This window comes from Neltuma alba, unplaced genomic scaffold (genome assembly GCF_004799145.2).
Source record: "Neltuma alba isolate B1F8T4 unplaced genomic scaffold, ASM479914v2 tig00012088_pilon, whole genome shotgun sequence".
NCBI classification, from domain to species: Eukaryota; Viridiplantae; Streptophyta; class Magnoliopsida; order Fabales; family Fabaceae; genus Neltuma; species Neltuma alba.
The window spans coordinates 220,630-240,410 of NW_021636646.1; the positions used below are offsets into that span (position 1 = coordinate 220,630).

Below are 19,781 nucleotides of genomic sequence, written 5' to 3' on the forward strand. Positions count from 1 at the left end.
CAAAAAAAACAATTAAAAAATAAATCTTAAAAATTATTATTCTTATCATAGGACTTGTCATGATAGGTTATTGAGATTGTTATTGAAACTTTTTAGTAATTATTTCTCTTTTGTTGATTGTAATTTTTCCAAAATATAACACGTGGCAAAAAACAGCAAGGAAGTTGTATGGGCAAGTGGGTGTTTTGGAGCTATTGAGAATGGAGGGAGAGATAACAGACGGCGACAACACAGGGACGAAAAAGGGGGGGGTGTGTGAGGTGGATATTATATACGGTCAGTCTACAGGTACGGCTACGGCCACGGAGGCGACGCTACTATGAATATAGTCATATTAATATCGGCATAGTCAATGCCAATTAATTAATATGGGCATAAGCAGAGCATCAAATAAACCGTACTAACAGACAAATCAATACAGCGACAAGCTTTCCTTGTGGAAAACTGGTGCCCAACTCATAAGTCAATTGAGTGTTCACACCGTAACTGGCTTTTAACAACCCATTTTCCCCCGTTCTTTTGTACTGTTTTCAGAATAATACGCCCGCTCGTACTTTGTCCCAGCAACTTTCAGGACGCTTCAACGCCTCATTTCAATTTTCACTTCAACGTCACGGCAAGGAGTTGGCCGAAGCCAACTCGGATGGGTTATTTCCCGGCTTGATTTGGGTTTGACCTCAAAAATTAAACAAGTCAGTCTCACACACAACCCAAGCATCATTAAACCCACCATTCTTGACTGTTCGCGCGTGCGGCGTACTACTCTGATTTTAATTATAAATCATTTTTAATATATTTTACACATATTAAAAAAAATTAAACCTTATTAATTTTAATTTAAAATTTAATAACTTTTCAACTTTATCTATATTAGTATATATTATTCCTCACGTAAATAAAATTAATATAATAATAAATATATGGTAACAAAAAAATGTCTTCCCTCTCTTCATTATAAATAGGACTAGGGAAGTATTCATAAGCATAATACCGGTATTTAATATAAGAGTTAGTTGACTAATTTGAGTAGATTATGAAAGTTTATTAAATTAATTATTTGTCATAAATACATGTTTTTTTTAGAATACTTTTGTTAATAATGTGTATTAGCTATTGTTTTGATATAATGTTTAACATATACAATTATTATGACGACTACTTTGAAAAAAATGATTAAATATGAGAGACAAAATGAATTTTTATCTTATGTCTGGGACTAAATTGAAAGTCTAATAGTTTTTGTATTAATGTATAATTTTTTGTTTTTTTACTGTTGTAATTTAAGTATAGCGATGTTCTGTTAAAAAAAAATTAGATTGGATCATCCTAAGAAAGAAATTTAATCACTAAAAAAATCTTAATAACAAGTGACTCGCATGAATTCTATAACTTATAATTGCATGTTTTTTAATTATCAAGAGACTTTAAAGTAATTAAATTTTTTTCTTACGACTTGATTATAATTTTTCCAAAAAATTTAAGCATAGTGACATATAGCTAACCATTTCTTTTCAATGGGCTTTCAGGTTAGACCAGATTTTCAAAAGACTCAGACCTAAACCCCGAAAAGAATGGCTCAGATAAAACCAATAGGTTAGACCTAAGCCATGAGTCTAGAATACAGAAGCTGATCTGTTTAACAGAGAACTTGCCACAAATAAAACAATTTCAACGTCACAAATGCAGAGTCAATTACCTAACCTTGTGGACAATTAAAAAAAAAATCACACCGAAAATATATTTACTTGAGCTCTGCAATGTTTAAATTTGCTTAATCACAGGGTCATGCATGTACAACTTTAGAAATTGGTATTAAGATGAGTCATTTTGTTTTCTTTAGCTTAGGATTAATGTCGATGTCACTCGTTTCAATTAATTTTTGAGAGAAGCATGCTTGAGGTGCTTGTGGATTCTTTCAACTTTTAATTTAGTACGCATGAGTCTTTGTTTTTTTTAATATATCAAAGCATTTAATTTTGAATTTTTTTCCCCTTTATGCACAGGTACCTTTTTATGAGAGACAATCATATTTGAATCATTATTATGCACTAAATGTGGAGATCTTTTTCAGTAAAAATTCAAAACTTAATTTGCCATGATCTAAGTAACTAGCCCTTTCTACTAAATCTATCCTGTTGGTTTGAATGTTAACATAATGTACGCTTGAATGATCAATTTCACTATCACGTGTATGGGGCATCAGTGAAGGCCCAGTACAACCCATACGGGCTACGGCCCATTGGCGAGACGTTGAAACTTGAAAGCATGAATTTGAATTGTAAGGTCGAAACTAATGGAGGTGATCGCTACCTACCCGGGGAAAAAAATGCTCAATCTCAACTATATCTCTCTTAGGGTGTGTTTGGCAAGCACCCCAAACCATGGTTTTGGGACTCAAACCATGGTTTGGGAAAAATGTTAGCCAAACACCCTTAAAAAAATCAAAACCATGGTTTTGGGAAAAGCAGAAATTTTTTACTTTTGGAGAAAAAAGGGAGAGTGTGAGAGCTTATAGGATATGTATCTTGTTGTTTTTTTATAAACATATTTAATCTTATATCTTATAAATATATATACATATTAATTATTTATTAATTATATTATCTTATATATTATTAATATATGTTAATAAAAAATATTATTAACAATTTTATTCCTTCAAATTAAAATATATCATAAAATATATTTTTTCAATAATTATCATATTAATTTATGCCAATTTGTATATATAAAAAGTACTTCTAATAACAACTATCCAAACACTCACACTTTTCAAAATCACTTTTTCACAAAATCTATTCTCTCCAAAATCTATTTTTTTCAGAATCTATTCTCCAGAAGCTATTCTCCAAACCATGGTTTAGTTTCATCTAAACACACCTTTAGCCAATGACTCTGGGCCATGATGACACCAAAACCTTCTTCGTCGACGAAGGTAACTAATGGGCTGGAGCCTGTGCTGAACAGTTTTTGTCATTTTAAAAAGTTCAAAATATGTTTAGAAATATGTTTTAATTATATGTTGTGGGAAAAGAAAACTCATTAAGAAAATCGATGGAAGGGTCTGCGCTGTGGAAGTAATTAGTGCATAAGTGGCCGAGGACCCGGTGACTTGGGGTCTATGCTACGAGTAGCCAGGATCCTTCTAGAATATTCCTGCTCGCCTAGCAGTACGGCAGTAGTCTGGGCCTGCATCCTTGTTAAAAATGAAAGAGCCAGCTCAGGTCAAAGTAAAGTCCAGTGGGATGCCCCAGCGCTGTACATGCAAGTTCCTAAATCACGCGTACAGATGAACGCCCCAGCTAAGAGACAGCCTCAGCCAGAATAATTTGCCACCACAACGATATTCCAATTCCAACCCACTCACAGCTTTAAAATCCCGAGAGTCTTCCCTCTCAAGGAAGACGTCAATTCTGCCCCCTTGTGAATTGCAACGCATTCTTCGTCAGATCGATGGGCTCCCTCCGTCCATTAAATTCTCCATGTCAGCTTTGACTACCTCAAATTACCTAAGGCAGCGAATTTCAAAAGCAGCACAACATCTTTTGACATTTTGTCACACCGAATTTTCTGTCACAAAAATCTGCTTCGTACGCGCCAGTGTTACTATATTACGCATTACACCACTATTATATTAATCTGCCCGGATCTCGCATTCTAAGGGAAGAAAGTTTTGTGAACACCGCGGGCAGCGCCGTGTCATCGACTAACTAATCAATACCCAACTAGCACAATTTTGTTTACTGCAGGTGATTTGACCTTTTCTTTTACTTATATAACATAATATATAAAGTTTCCCTGGTGTGTGGGTGGCAAATCATGATCAAACATGCAGGGAGGTTCCTTATCATCATGAGCATCGGCCGGCATCACCATCATGCCCGTGGACTTTGACGCACCGCACAAGCAACGACCTGAGCCCACTGTTTCAACCTCGTCTTCACCGTCTGGGGATTATCGCCTTCATTAACCCGAAAAACCTTACACGAATTAGTATCATTAGAATCAAATCAGATTAAACCTACATAGCACCGTCCTAGCATAAAGGAAGAAAAAATGTCGAGAAATGAAGTAATTAGGAATACCGTGGGAGAAGATTGGCGTGGTAGAGGGGGGACTAGCGACGGGAGAGGGAGTGGAATGGCAGTCAGACGGCGTGGTAGGGGCGGAGGACTTGGAAAAAAGATAGTCGTAGCTCTTGTTGACGGCATAATAGAGGCCAAGAGCGGGGAGAGCATCGGACAGACGCTGGTCCGGTTCAAGCTCGGGAGAGGAATCGAACCCGAAGCCTAATTCAATGCAAGCCTTGAGCTCGTCAACGTCCTCATCGGTGACGCTCTTGGAGCGACGGTTCTTCCAGTGGCCTTTGCGTCGAAGCCAAGCCTCGTCGCGGAGGTCATCGGGGGACCAGGATTTCTGCTTGTATAGAGGCATGGGGGTGGTGGAGAAGGAGGAAGACCCCGAGCACAGCCCCTTGGGATGGGACTTGTGCGGAGGTCGGCGGACCTCGCACGATGGGTTAGAGGACTCTATAGCTTATTAGGGTTGAGATGCGGTGGTTTTCTATGGCTGCCTGGTCGCCACCCTTTAAGGGATTGAGTCGCTGACGTGGCGAGCCCTTCGGGTCCCTCTTCTTCTTTCATTCGTCCACCTCATCATTACCTGTATTTTCTCTTCTCTTTCCTCCGATATCCCTCCTTGCTTTGCTGCCCTCCACCCCCGCCCACGTATCTTTACGTCTTCGTAGCTTGGTGATCAAGAAAAATCCTCATTATTTAAATTTCGTCATTTTAGTTATAAAAATATTTAAAAAATTGGGATTAGAAAAACTTACTATATTCCTAGTTACCTGAATATTTATTTGTTATGTGAGCAAAAACTTGTGCCGTAGTCAGCGGTTCATTCAAAACTTAAAAGCCTATGCTTGAAGTTAGACTGTAGATTAAAAGAGCAACATCAGTGACGCTGCTTGGCTTTTTAAATGCAAAGAACCTAGCCAACTTGTCGATTTATTATTGTTTTGTTAAAATTTTATTTCAATGGGTTTTCACAATATCGATCCGTATTGCGTGCTGATCAGACCCAGTAAGTGCTTGGAAAGTTTCAAATGCTGTGATTCAAGCGCGTCGCTGAACCCCACCCGGTCATCCCCTCCTCACTTCAAAGTTCAAACAAAAAAAAAAATATTTGTTCTCAATATAAGATCTCGTTTGATTTTTATTTTAATTTTAAATATAAAACTCTAATTTATTTTGTTTTTAATATTTATATATTTTATACAAGTGTTGATGGAGTTGGCTTCAACTTGGAAACAATATAATTGGAGATACTTATACAAGTGTGAGTATATGTCCCTCTCTCTATATGTATATAATAAAGCCGCCGCCTTTGATTAGATGGGCGATGATTAATTATTAAAATAAGCCCAAATGGAAGGGATATGCGGAAGTGATGCTCATGACGCATTCGCAAAACACTGAGGTATAGACATGTTATGGAGCTAGTCCCATGTTTTGGTTATTCAATTATCCAAATTGTAGTCTCGAGAAGCTTTTTAGTTAGCAAAACGCAAGTGATGGCCTCAATTAAGCAAATCCTTATCCTCGTAATTGTCCACCATGCTGTGCATTTTAACTGCTTAATAATAAAATAATACATGTCGGTGCTTGGGCGGCTAGCTGCTCCTTCCCAGTACATAAAATTAACTGAGCATTAATAATTAATTAAGAAATTTAGAATGCTTGCGTGGGCAGCAAGTGGGAGCACGTAAACGTCACGAGCTTGCCAATCAATCTGATCCACGGAGACTGAATGAATCAACAAATCACTTCCAAATTCAATACTATAATATGCTTTAGGAGGTATTTTGCCTAATCCTATAAATACTTTTTAGAAATATTTTTTGATAAATCGAGATAAACTCCGCTGCATATTTATTTTGTATGCTGTAAAAATATTTTTAAAATTATGATTTTGTTTTGAATCAAATATCCCGTCAGTTGTTCTATCCGATACCCCATATACTGTACGATCTCAAGTCGAACAACGGGGCCGTTGAATAATGTTTTGTTTTTGACGCTTAACTGGCGGACTTGATCTCCTCCCCAATCATTTTTCACCCCAAAAAGATCGCCGTCTTTCTCTGTTCCTGTACACATATCCCCATGTACGTATTTGAGCTCTGTCACTGACACCCCCCCCCCAAAAAGAAAAAGAAAAAGGAAAGCGCCAGAAGGTGAAAAGTATTAGAGAATTCGGGAGAAGCTATTCGACGAGTTTCGAGTCCATTTCCTAATCACTGACACAGCCTAAAGTTCCGTTCCAGTTTTCTTTATGAGATGATTAAAGAGACAAGTGATGAATATCGAATAATGCTTGCATATCGTTTCCAAAAAGGAAAGCTCCTGGCACTTCTAAAGATATCATGTGCGATGTTTTTGTAAAAAGCGCTGAGCACAGTTAATCAAGGTTGTGTACTACTTGGAAACAGCCGAACAAATTAATCTAAGTCATTAATTATAATAAAATACAATGCAGGTGACTTCATAACTTGACCGGTCCTCAACAGAAGAGTGGAATTCCAGATGCCTCTCCGCGGGGTGTGGGATTATTTCACCAGATCATGAGGCATCATTGAGGGCATGGAGCAAGTATATATGGCAGGGTTTGCATAACTAATATTAGTTCCAGTTCTCAATATAAGAACTTGTTTGATTTTTATTTTAGTCATAAATATAATATCTCAATTCACTTTATTTTTCATATTTATCTATTTTTTTAAAATAATCATTGTAATAATAATAATTATAACTAATACACTCGATTAGCAATGATATTTTAGGAAAGACAATACCTATTTTTTACAAATAACTAACTTAACTAATTTTTTTAAATCTATTCAAATTAATTAATTAACTTTTATATTAAAAATGGAAGCTAATAATAAATAACTAACCCTTTATCGAAAATATGGTGGAGCAGAGCAATATTGATGAATTAATTGGGGGCGCGGCAGGAGGTGATGAGGGAAAAAGGCTTTTTCTTTTTTGGGGGGGGGGGGGGGAAGGCGCTGTTTTGTATAGCGCGGGTGCTTGAAACTTGAAAGACAGCAATATCATCAAGCCAGATGGAAGAGATAGGAAGCGAGCATCACGAATCAAAACCAGGGAGAGTGGCCGTGATATCAACGGGGTTGTCGCGTTATATTATTGCTCTTTACAGACACGAGCATCTCACTTTTAATTTAGCTTAGCAGTCGGTGTAAAAAATTATACTGTAACAATCGAGAGCTTCGCTCGGGCGTGCAAGCGCGTGCCTTGTATTTTTTTTTTGCCCAAAGTATCATCCTACCGGAGTAGTGAGAGACTAATCTCTCATGTATCAAGCGTCGTAGTAGGAAACCCTGCCAACAGTATTTATTCCACACACTGTTTTAAAAGTCAAACTCAAGATATGATGTTTAAGGTGTTTAAATTCTTTTCACTTGGACCAACACTAATGGGTGCGTGCCTTGTATTAATTCAACAAAAAAGAGCCAGTGAATTTACAATCCAACAATATTGTTGAGGTGGCCTGTACAGTCAAATTGGACTCTCAGGATCGTACAAGCCCATTACTGAATACGGGCTCTATGGATCTTTCCTAATGGTCCCAGCACTCTGATGCCCTTCTGTTTAGGACTGGCGTCTTGGGTTTCGGCTCAATTGAATACTATAACGCCGTTTGTCATGAAACATTAAAAATAAAAAATAAAAAATATGATTGAGATAAAAAATATATTAAAAAAATAGTTAGTATGAGTAATTTTTTATGACGTGATATTATACAATCTCATTTAGATGGATTAGAAAATACCATTTTCCTCTATGGTACTTCCTAACCTCACATATATGGATTTGTTTAATCCTAATTATCAAACAACTATTCATATTAAATATTTTTTATATAGTTTTTTACTCTCAATCCCAGTTTTTATTCTTTTTTTCAATGCCTTGTACTAAATAAGACCTGTGGTTCTTTTTTTGACTCATGAAGGGAAACGATTCAAATCTCTCATCTTTTCTTCCTATCCTCTTTTCTTCTCTTCCTTTTTTTTAAGTGTTAGATTAATATTTTAGCTGTTCATATTTAAATTTTTTCTCAAGATGACATGTGTAGTAATAGTAGTTTTAATTAATACACTTGATTAGTTAGAATAATTTTTTTAAAAAAATAATATCTATTTATTATAAATAACTAACTTAACTAAGTTTGTTAATTTATTTAAGCTAGTCAATTAGCTCTTATGTTAAGACTGTGAGTAATACTATCTTTACTCCTTAATATAAGATCTCATTTAAATTTTATTTTGGTTTTAAATATAAGACCCCAATCCACTTTGTATTTCATATTTATTCATTTTTTTTCAAGACAATCCTTCTAATAATGATAGTTCTAGTTAATAAACTTAATTAGTAATGATATTTTAGAAATATAATAATACTCCTCTGGTATCTAACCAGAAAAATATTTATTATAAATAACTAACTTAAATTGTTTTTTAATTTATTTAAATGAGTTAACCAACTCATTTATATTTTGGACCGGACGTGCCATTATAATTTATCGGGCCGTAAGTGCGACGAGGAAGATCCGGGTCCAAAGATAAAGGGAAAGCCAGAAGGGTCACGAACAACGTTTACAAGGGAAATTTGCGTGTCATCCCAGTCTTGTTGTGTCATGTTGCTGTCGTTCACCGCGCTGGAATCGGGACGCAAAATCGAAACCGAATTAGGGTTTCTGTGACAAACACGATCGACGGAATTGATCGGACTGGAAAGAGAGAAGATGTGGCATGAGGCGAGAAGGTCGGAGAGGAAGGTCCATGACATGATGGACGCAGCTCGAAAGAGAGCTCAGAGGCGAGCTGTTTATTTGGCAAAGAGGCGAGGTGATCCTCAGCAATCAATCCAGGCCATTGGCTCTCGTTGCCGAACCTATCGAGACGACGGCCTCTACCAAGCCATCCAGGATCAACAGGGCCTGTCAGTTTCTATATTTTCACTCGATTAACACATTCCTTGGCGCCTTTTTCGCTGTCTAGATTTGCTTGGTCGACTTAAATGCGGACGTTTTGGAACTAGAATGGGTGTCTGTTAAGGATTACGGTTTCATTATCAACTGTTATACATATGCTCTTCTAATTAGTTTAGTGCGGAAGCTAAATTGGAGTTGTGGACTATGATCTTAGATTGCTCGTAAAGGATTGGGTTCGTTGATTTGAAGTTATATGGTTTAAGTATTGAAATTTATATTCAAGTGGTCCTGCAAACTCGGAATTAATTTCTGTTTGTTGTAACAGCAGTAACCTTAGGATGAAGAATAACCTGTTTATGATTGCATATGGCTTAGGGTTGAATGCGTGGAGGTATAATAGTGATTTGAGAATGTTCAGTGGTCCATCCCCCCCCCCCTTCTTATTCTTTCTGTTTATTCTTCTTCTTCTTCTTTTTTTTTTTTTGGGGGGGGGGGGATGTCATATTCTACGAAACATGTAATTTATATGTGGTTTGCTAATGGATACTTTCTGTCTCAGGATTCCATGGAATGGGAAGCAGGATATTTTGATTGACAGGTGCAAGGTTTTTCCTACTATCCTCGACTGTTGGAGCAGTACGATTTGTATTTTTTAACATTTTAATTGATATTTTAGAATTGACTCCCCTCCTTTGTTTGATCAGATTTGATGGTCGTGCCCTCCTTGATTTCATTCGGGATACCGGGTCCAGGCGCGTGCAGGGAAAGTCAGAAGAAGAAGAAGAATTAGAAGAGTTTGTTAATTTTGAGCGTTATCGGGATTTAATAAAGCATCGGCATAGAGGATGTCGGTACTTTTTTATTTGTTGACAAAGTGTTTGATTCTGAAAAGCTTTGACTAGTCTTATATCTCTTTCACTCCCCCATCCTTTTGCTTAATACTCAAACACTGTGAATTAATGATAAAGCAATGGAAGACAGAAGTTTCTCTAGTTTCAAAGTCAATATGACTACAGCCACAATATAATTTGAAGTTGATTTAGCAAACAAAGCTTTTACGTTAACAGTTACCGATGAGGAGGCTTTGCTACATGTAAATCAAGAGATGGAGGCCAAAGCAGCAGCTCCATTTGCATCAGATAGGTTAGATGAGATTTCTTTTGTTGTTTTCTTACTTTTTGCAAGGTCACATAAATACTTTAATATCTGAGGGGACCAAGACTTTACTATTTGGGTGGAATTAATTGTGAACAATTTAAGTATATCAGGAATCTAAAGTTTTGCATCAATTTCTGATGAATGTTTTATCGGTTCTTCTCTTGGAGAACCATCTGATTTTCCTTTTATTGCACGCTGGTAGGTCTCACCTGTCACAGCCTCCTGCAAGTAAAGGCTCTTACTCGCAGGTGGGATTTTCTTATGATGGGAATGGAAAAGAAGAATCCCAGATTTCAGATGATGATGATAATGATGAAGATGAGGATGAGGATGATGAAGAGGATTTTAACAGCGATGACAGCAATGATGAAGGAATGGAAATGATAGCAAAAGAGTATGGGGTTAAGAGGTATGGGTGGCTTGTTTACATGGATAAGAAAGCTAAGGAGGAAGAAAAAAGGCAAAAAGAGGTGATCAAAGGTGATCCTGCAATTGTAAGTTGAGAGATCAAGCGTTGTTTTTGTTCATGTTTTATGATTATTATAAATTACATGTTTCTGAAAGTATTTCACTAAATTTGCAGAGGAAATTGAGTCGTAAGGAAAGGAGGAAGGCTTCTCAGATTGAAAGGGAAAGAGAGAGAGAAGCTGCTCGGATATCTGGAACTCGTGTGCTGCATCATGATCCCTACCGGTAGAAACTGCTGGGTTTATATGTTACATTAACTATTGAGTGAATAAATATGACTCTGATTCCTACCAAAACTTGGATGAACGGCTATGATTTTTAAAAATTCTATAATTTCTAAAAATTATGTGCTAATGATGCACCTGAATCCCTGCAGGGAACCAAGACGAAGTCCTACTTATGAAGCTTATTCTCGGTCTAGAAGGTAGAGCCCTGATTTTTCTGGTTTCTATTGAAGGTTTTATACGCATTTGATGTCTCTTTCTATGAAGTAAATTTTATTTGCTATTTCTTCCTTTTGAAGGTCAAGATCCAGATCACGGTCCTACTCTCCATCACACTCAAGGCGCTATTCTCGTGGTGGGAATGCAGATGATGTCCACCGAAGCAAACCACGGACTCCTAAAATAGAATATATCACTGAATTTGGGGGCTCTGGAGAAGCAGATGAACCCAAGCTTGAGAGATTTTCTCCACCACCATCTCCATCTCTAGCTGATAAGTTAAACCGGTCGGAGCACTGGACCTTTAATTCTTGCCAAGATAGATTGGACAGTCTTTTCTCTGCTGCCGCATATCACCCACATTGTTGCCTGAGGCAATTTTTTTGTGGTTTAGAATAGATCAGGACTAGGATGGTAACTGCAGAGAGGAGGAGGGAAGAGGCTTCCCTTTTGAAGCTAATTTTGTTTTTGTAAAATAAATTTTGCATAACTTCCCGAGATGCATGGAATTATTGCTATAGTTTTATCTGACTCCCGTACCATCTTGCAGGCCATCATCTGGTCGAATACTTGAGGCTTTGCATGTGGATCCTGCTTCTGGTGTATCTGTTGATAAGGACATGGGCAGCAAAGCGTCGAAGCCATCTGTCAAGTATGCCAAATTGATTTACTCCTTGTGTATGTGAAGTGTGAAGGCTCTTGATTGATGCTTCTAAAGTTAGTTGTCCTTTCTCTACAGCACATCCTCTGCATTGGCAAAGTTAAGTAAGGCGAGTGCATCTGGAGGACTCATGAAGCAGCAGCAAGGGGAGAAGAAAGAAACTCCTCAAGAGAGACTTAAAAGGATCATGAACAGGCAACTAAACAAGCAAAGTATGTTTAAATTATGGATTTTAGTGATCCATTAATTAATCCTTCAATGTCTTCCACTGCCTTCATGTGCGATCCTATTTGTCAGTTCATTTCAGGAGTAAGCAGTGTTTATATGGAATCTCTTAACATCAATTCTTTGCATCTATATTGCAGTTAAAAAAGATACTGCTGCAGAACTAGCTAAGAAGAGGGAACAAGAGCGGCAGAGATTGGAAAAACTTGCTGAAACGAGCCGGCTTAGTCGGCATAGACGCCGTAGCCGCAGTAGGAGCTACAGCCATTCCCCCCCAAGGTAGTTAGTTCAACATATTTCCAGTGTGGTTAATATGGTGGTGCACTTGAATTAACTCCCATGTCCAAATTAGTACTTTTGAGTTGATTGAGGTTGGTGGTAGTTTCCTAACTGCTTACATTGGGGATGAGATGTTGTAGAATTATCAAGATGTTGACAATTAACTGCACTGGAAAGTCTTCCTGCATTTTTCCACTCTAGTTAGTTTGATTGTGGAAGCATTGATATTATGATTAACTGCAGAAGATACAGGCGTAGCAGAAGTCCTAGTAGAAGCAGGAGTTCTAGAAGATACTACTCTAGGTCTCGTTCTCGCTCCAGGTCTAGGTCTCGCTCTCGTTCTCGCCCGCGCTCAAGGTCTCGATCGCCTTCCAGCTCTCCCAGGTAAAGGCTTTGGCTTGCTGAGAAATTTGACAGCTGCATGTGCATCAAGACTTATTCTAATAGCTGCCATTTCAGGTTTAGGAACCGTTCTAGGCGCTGATTGAAGATTGGGTGATCATACAGCAGAGGAGAGGTTTATCAGTGTAATTAGTCTATATGTTTGATTTGATTTCTCCCAAGGGTTGGAGAGAGACGCTAATCATGTCCTGTTGATTGAGTGCGGTGTAGCTAGTGAGTGTATTGCTTATTATTAGGTAATTTTGTTATACATGACAGGATGGATCAGTTTTAAAGGGAATTACTTGCTTAGTAATGCATCAGAAATTGAGTTGCGTGATAAGTTGACTCAGTAAAACCTGTGCGGGGTCATAATTTTTACCCATAGATTTCCGGTCTGATGTCATTTTGACATAAAAGCCGCAGTCGATTCTGATATAGCTATTTTAATATGTGGTCTGATGATTTTTAAATTATCGGAAGAATTAATAATGAGAATCCCCACCTTTTCCCAACCAAAGATACCGCGCTCATGTAGCTTCCCCAGTTACAATTATTCTGTTCCAAAAAAATAATTAATAATTTGGCCAAAAATAATTAATAAATTAATTAGTTTATGCTCCATCCTATCCCCATTCGTGGCAGATTTGAACTCCCAATCTGAAATATTTACCGAGATTTTTCTTTTTACCCGGGTTAAAACTGAGAATATTTAATGAGATAATTTATTAAAAGTACAATTCAACTCATTTTTTTAAAAATAATTTATGATTTTCACAAAATTACATTTAGTCTATTTTTATTATTTTTCCCTCCTGGATTATCTGGTGCCTTGTAAAAAGCGGAGGCAGTACATGCATTTCATAAAATCACACGAGAAAACTAGAAAAGCCACCATGGCTTGTTGGCTTACGAAATGATCGTGCGGAAGGTGGATAAACCCTCCTTCTCCTGCGACCCCTATTCCGCTTTCTCGCACGCCGTTCTTCACGACCAGCCGTAGCAGTCACCATTGTCGAACTATAGCAGCCGCCGTTAACCGCTACCGCTCTCCGCACCCACGAGGTAAGGCACTTGTCCCTCGGAAATCTCTATTCGAAACCAACGTTGATTTTCTTTAATTCTGATCTGCTGAGTTGTCTAGGGGCTTTTAGCGTGTTTGATAATCAATTCCCCGTGGCATTTTCGAAACTTAGCGGCGTACGACCTAGGTGCTAGGTGTGGTGAACACGAAGATCTCATATCTTTCACTAGCGCTTTTTTTTTTTTTTTTTATAAATTTTTGGGCAATATTGTTTACAGGGTGCTTACTGCTTAGTAAAAACATACTTGACCTGGTCCAAGTCTACAATTCTTGACTGTCGTGCATCTGTTGGCTCTTGGTTCCGCGAGCTCCTATGGATTCTTTTCTTGATGTGGTCTTCCTGACTCTGTGATTCTGGATTCCTGCTTCGTGGTGGTGTTCCTTGTTCGTGTTCACCCTTTGTCTATGTTTCAGCCTTCGTTTTTCTGATGGACAGTCGGGCTTCTAGTTTTTTCCTGTGCTTTCATTTGTCTTGCCTTCGCTCTGGTTTATGTATATTAGAATTATATTAGCAAATCCGAAATCTAAGACTTTGAAGATCGTGAAATATATATTTTCATGAGAGATTTTCGGATAAATGGACATTCTCTATCTTTTTCAAGGAAACTAATGCGATTATTAAGATCCTATATATGCTGACAACATGTTGGATTGGTTCCTGGTTAATTTTTTATGAGTATTCTGTTCATTCTTCAACTAATTTTTTCTTCCCTTGTTTATTAATTAATGCCTGTTTTTGTTCTGATGATTTTCAATCAGGTGTTTTACCATGATAGGAAATGGTGGCCCTATGACCCAATGTTCATCGAGGGTCGGTAGGCCCACGCTGCCTTTTAGGCCTGTGTTCTCTTGCAGTTCTCAGATGCCAGCTATGGCTGCTGCCTCAAGCATCCAGTGTTCCTCGGGGCCTTATTTAGGGCATAAGTCCTGGTTGCCAAAAGGTATATGGCTTGTTTAATTTGGTTGTCAACTTTAAGTCTTTTGATATGATATGAACTATTGAGCTGATAAATCTACACTGTTTTTGTTCTTAGCTCGGGATTTGTGAGAATATTTCATTGTATTTTATTCTCCCTGATGTTAATGAATTTCTTCATGCGATAGTTGGGGGAAAAAGTTCTTCAAGGGTTTAGTGTAGGATCCGCATATTTTTCACAGCTGTTGCTTCAAATACCTTTTTGATTGTGAGTGTAAATATGCAATGGAGGATGTTCTAAGTCAGGGACCTGTCTACTCTACCCAATCTTTGTAATAGTTGTGATTAATCTTTTTTATTTCATTTTAAATTTTCCTCATAGGAATGCCATCCTCAAACATTTCTGCTGCATCAAGCTTACATTTAACTGGGGATCAAAGTGTTGGCCTTCTGTATCCTAGAATCCCCCTGCCGTCTAGGCAAAAGAAGTTTTGTATGGTTCCTCGAGCATCAAAGGATGTCCCATATAGCTTCCGTTTTCCAGCCATGACAAAAAAGCCAAGATGGTGGTGGAGGACTTTAGCATGCCTCCCATACCTTATGCCTCTCCATGAGACATGGATGTATGCGGAGACGGCATACCATCTTCATCCCTTTCTGGAAAATTTTGAATTCATGACATACCCTTTCCTTATGGCAATTGGGAGTCTTCCGGGCTGGTTCCTCATGGCTTACTTTTTTGTTGCTTATCTTGGAATTGTGAGGAGAAAAGAGTGGCCTCACTTCTTCCGGTTCCATGTTGTGATGGGAATGTTATTAGAGATTTCGCTTCAGGTGATAGGGACAGTGAGCCGTTGGATGCCTCTTGCAATCTACTGGGGTAAACTAGGAATGCATTTCTGGACAGCTGTAGCTTTTGCCTATCTGTTTACAGTGTTGGAGTGTATACGATGTGCTCTTGCTGGGATGTATGCTGATGTTCCTTTCGTATGTGATGCTGCATATATCCAAATTCCTTACGATTAAGGAGGAAGATGAAGAAAAGGTTAACCTGGATTTTGATTTTGTATCACAGATTTTGTTAAGGAGAACTTGTGAACTGTATGAGACATCCATAATGCAAATATAGATTCGTTCCTTTGTTATCTTCTTACTTCTGATTCTCATGGTTATGGCATGTCAGTCTTCGATCTTGTTTCCATCGGGAAGGCAGGTTTAAACATCCAATGGACATCTTTAACCCACGGAATTACCCAGATATTCTTAGCACAGCGAGATCCAGTTATGTTGTGATTTACTTTTTGGAAATTAATAGGAATGGATAATAGATGTAGGAAGCCATGGTTGGGTTGGGTTGGGTTGGGCCTAGTCTGGTGACGGCGACTATGGTAGTAGGTAGCATATTAGAAGACGGGAAAAGCAAAGGGAGTTTCTATCGTGTTTTATCTGTGATGTGCGATGTCAATCATGTACCTGTTATCACTTCATGGTAATTGATTGATTGCGTTGCGTGTTTAGAATGAGATGATGATGATTGTCGAAGGAATCACAATCCATCCTTCAAATATGATGGAATCCGATTCATTCGTGTGACGGATGGTATTTGATTCATTTCGATGATATGCCTTGATCTTACTATGTCCTTCCTTGTTGGCCACCCATCCCTCTTTGCGTGCTTGGGATGATGAAAGGCAGGACATTGGCCAAGTGTTTGAACATCCGATCTGCGTTCCTCCCAAGTCCCAAGAGGACAACCACGGCATCCTCCAGGGGCCACAGAACGATGGTTTCTGCATCTGGATCATTCGCAAATCATCACTGCTTTCAATTTTCAAATTTAGATTTTATTACAAATGAGGATTTATAAAATGGGAAAATTAGGCAAAGGTCTCGTTGAAAATTATATTGATGAGAAGTGAGAAGGACCTAAAAAAAATTTTATACATAGAAAATATCAGTACTTTTTCCCAATGTCCCCTTGAGAAATTTTATTAAGTTATACTTATTCTTCAATATTGTAATGAAATTCTATTAAAATATCTAAGGAAAAATAATATGTAAACCTTATGCTTTGCACGAGGTCGGAGACATGCTGCACTTTTTATGAATGATGAATAATGTAGCTTCTTCTAAATCATGTACGATATATTGTCTTAAAATCAGAAAAATATTACGCCATATTTTTTAAAAAAATTTAAAAAGGAATCAATATAAAAATAATCATATTGATATATATATTTTTTGCCAACTGATATATATAGTATTAAAATGTATTATTAATGCATCAGGTTCTGTTTCCTACAGTCTCGATTTTTAAAAAGCATTTCGGTTAAAAACAAATACATGTCTAGTGAGGCCAAGTGCATTTCTGTGGATTCCTGTATCATGGAAGATAAGATGTGGAGTTTGATGTCAAAACGACTGCCGCTTTTGGCATTTGGTTTATTTCGTGGCGAATTGGTTTTGGGTGGAAGGCCGATGTGATACAGGGAATTGAGTATGGGAGAGCATGTGGCGTGGGTGGGTTTCAGTCTGAGGCACTGTGCTTACTTGGCCGGCCGATATTACGAAAGCCTCCCGTGAGAAGGGATATGTGCGTATCTGTTCAAGTCATCAGAATTTCATTACGATAAGATAACGCGAACCCCAATATAGCACATTACTGCGCCGCCCACTCTGCGTTCATTTTTCCCACGCCACTGGCTTCAGTAGGAAGATGCATCAGTCGAGAATGCCACGCAATTTGCTTTTCACCACGGTGTTGGATTCAATTTGAAAATGTGACGACTCCTCATTCTTCAGTCTTTAGCCTCTGTCTGCTTCCAGATTCCACTTACCCTCTCCAGACCATCCTTAACTTAGCTCTTGTCAGCCCCCCAGAAGATGACAAAAGAGAGTGAATTTGAAGTTGAACAATGTGATTAGTAAACGCAATTCCTGACGATTCCCCATCATTAGGAGTCAAATCACAGATGGCTCCCTAACTTTTCCTCCCAACCGTCTAAATGTAACTTGTTGATATTTGGTGGGACCAGGGAGAGCCTAAAATACGAGAGTGAAAATCGAATAACAGATTCGATTCCATCTCTGGCATGATTAGGTGTAGGCCAACAAGTCATTAAAAAGAGACTCATGAATTTATCCAAAGCTCCTGCCAGTCCTTTTTGTGAAGCCTTGTTCCTTTATTTGCCCTTTTATTCATCTTTTTTTTGTGGGGCGTTTCACTTTCACTTCACTTGAGCCACACGGGAATTGCAGGGCTTCGTCTCAGAAGAGGTGATCTCGTGTCAATCAGCTTCTAAAGTGAATCCTAATAATAAAGGAATCCCATCATAGTCGAGTGAGTCTAAAACTTGACTTTATTCCCTAACTTTTCACAACCCCACGCGTTCTTCTTACCTCTGTGAGTCCAGGAAGGCACTCGCACTTTGCTTTTTATCCCTTCCATTCTCACCTTTACTTCATTCCTTCCCCACACTTTGATTCTCCCATTATAAAATTCCCCCACGCTCACCAACCCCTCCCCCTCCCCTACGTAATTCCTTCTTTTCAATCTATTTTTAATTCCGGGCCCCTTAGCCTTAGCGTCACCTATGGCACACGATGCCCCCTGTTCATTAGTCTCTGCGCAATCATTTATTGTTGAGAAAAATGAGTTACGCATCCTGTAAGATGATCAATTACAATCAGGGGCCTCCAATTATTCAACTTCCATTCAAGAACCCTGATCTCTGTTAATTAATTTGATTGGACTAAAATGCCCCTGAGATTAAATGAAAACCATAACATCTTTTGGACTCTCAGGAATATTCATCCTTCAATTTCTTCCTCTCGTTGTCGTTGTCTTCGTTCCATGCTTCCCCACCTCCATCGAGGGTCACGCCTGCACCAGAACTCCGCTCTCGCTTCGCCACTGTTTCTTTCGTTTCTCATTTGAGTGTTGAAATATTGAAGCATTATTTGTTAAAAATATATATATATATATATATATATATAACTGGATTGAATTTAGTTGAACAAACTATTAAAATAAGACAGGGCATGACCAATGAATTTAGCCATTCACGAAAATAAACTAAAATAATAGCACCAACATTTAGAAAGTAAAGTCCAATGATTTCGAACGCATAGGATATAGGGAGTATGCAAGCTAAGCTAAATACGAAAGACAAAAGAAAGTGGAACGCCACAAACTGTCAAAAAGTGAGGAAATGAAGGAGACGACAGCGTAATTGCGGAGAGACGATTCAAGCACATACCTAGCTATTTGTCATTTTTTTTCTTATTTTTAAGACATTATCCGTTCAATTAGATTAAAACACATGTAAATTAGTTGTCTAACCCACTACATTATGCTGGTAGAAAAGCCCGCTATTTTACAAATTAAACAATAATGTGCTCCCTTGTATTCCTTGGGGCGAGAGAATGTCTTGGCCTGAGCACTGAAGAAATAATTAGGCCTTTTTTCTAGCTTGTATATACAATGAAGTAATGAATCACATTTCACCAATTATATATCTGAAATGCTTTAACTAACATAATTATTCCTCGCTACAGGGACCCTTCTTAGCTCGACCCACTTGAATAATTAGTATAATAAACTATGTTTAAAGAAATACACGCCCACATATATAAAGCGAAGCATGCACATGGCGTGGCGTATCTATCTTGGAGATACTAATTTATTGATGCCCCACTTAATTAAGAAGTGATTAATTATAAAAAAGAGTGAATAAAATCACATTGAGAAGCGGCTAAAGCTCCTTAGCTCACATATGATCTCATTCTTCTAGGCACTCACTACTGTCATCTGTCAGACTCTCACATGCTTATGATATTTAAAACACATAATATCATTTAACCAAATACAGAAGATTCAAATTTGATCCCGGAAATACGTACACACCATCCTGGCGTCGCCTTCTCTCTTGGAGGCAGTCGCATGATGATTGTGCGTTTGAGTTATGAAACGTCTTTGATCGATCCCTTGCTTCACCAATTTGAATGAAATAGCTGGCGGCCCCCCGGCCTTCTTTATCTTCTTCACATAAATATAGATATAGATTACTTTCTTTCATTGTTTAATTTGCTTAACTATGAATTTTACGAGCATTTTATCTTATCCTTGCCATTTGAATTAGTAATGTGAAA

At 38.0% G+C, this 19,781-nt stretch overlaps 3 protein-coding genes across 3 annotated transcripts; 2 read left to right on the forward strand and 1 right to left on the reverse strand.

The window, feature by feature from the left end:
- Positions 1-3,566: 3,566 nt before the first annotated feature.
- On the reverse strand, positions 3,567-13,018 carry LOC114722268 (uncharacterized). The gene is made up of 3 exons (XM_028908258.1): positions 13,013-13,018; positions 4,086-4,535; positions 3,567-3,961 (listed from the first exon to the last, which is right to left on the reverse strand). The coding sequence occupies exons 1-3, from the start codon at positions 13,014-13,016 to the stop codon at positions 3,876-3,878; spliced, it is 540 nt and encodes a 179-aa protein (XP_028764091.1). The 5' UTR covers positions 13,017-13,018; the 3' UTR covers positions 3,567-3,875.
- LOC114722266 (CLK4-associating serine/arginine rich protein) lies at positions 8,684-12,973 on the forward strand. The gene is made up of 13 exons (XM_028908256.1): positions 8,684-9,023; positions 9,575-9,613; positions 9,720-9,862; positions 10,083-10,158; positions 10,376-10,667; positions 10,757-10,866; positions 11,018-11,065; positions 11,165-11,371; positions 11,635-11,736; positions 11,824-11,957; positions 12,111-12,249; positions 12,493-12,633; positions 12,709-12,973. Exons 1-13 carry the CDS (start codon positions 8,827-8,829, stop codon positions 12,731-12,733), a joined length of 1,653 nt encoding a protein of 550 aa, XP_028764089.1. The 5' UTR covers positions 8,684-8,826; the 3' UTR covers positions 12,734-12,973.
- A 537-nt stretch (positions 13,019-13,555) lies between the features above and the next one.
- LOC114722267 (protein TIC 20-I, chloroplastic) lies at positions 13,556-15,776 on the forward strand. The gene is made up of 3 exons (XM_028908257.1): positions 13,556-13,695; positions 14,474-14,655; positions 15,013-15,776. Exons 2-3 carry the CDS (start codon positions 14,484-14,486, stop codon positions 15,654-15,656), a joined length of 816 nt encoding a protein of 271 aa, XP_028764090.1. The 5' UTR covers positions 13,556-13,695; positions 14,474-14,483; the 3' UTR covers positions 15,657-15,776.
- Positions 15,777-19,781: the final 4,005 nt, after the last annotated feature.

Excerpts from the sequence above, each read along its gene's own strand:
- LOC114722266 (XM_028908256.1), top strand. The coding sequence starts at position 8,827 with ATGTGGCATGAGGCGAGAAGGTCGGAGAGGAAGGTCCATGACATGATG. Across the intron at positions 11,372-11,634 it reads CTAGCTGATAAGTTAAACCG|GCCATCATCTGGTCGAATAC; the intron begins GTCGGAGCACTG and ends ACCATCTTGCAG. Across the intron at positions 11,737-11,823 it reads GCGTCGAAGCCATCTGTCAA|CACATCCTCTGCATTGGCAA; the intron begins GTATGCCAAATT and ends CTTTCTCTACAG.
- LOC114722267 (XM_028908257.1), top strand. The coding sequence starts at position 14,484 with ATGATAGGAAATGGTGGCCCTATGACCCAATGTTCATCGAGGGTCGGT. Across the intron at positions 14,656-15,012 it reads TAAGTCCTGGTTGCCAAAAG|GAATGCCATCCTCAAACATT; the intron begins GTATATGGCTTG and ends TTTTCCTCATAG.
- LOC114722268 (XM_028908258.1), bottom strand. Across the intron at positions 3,962-4,085 it reads CACGCCAATCTTCTCCCACG|GCGATAATCCCCAGACGGTG; the intron begins GTATTCCTAATT and ends GGGTTAATGAAG.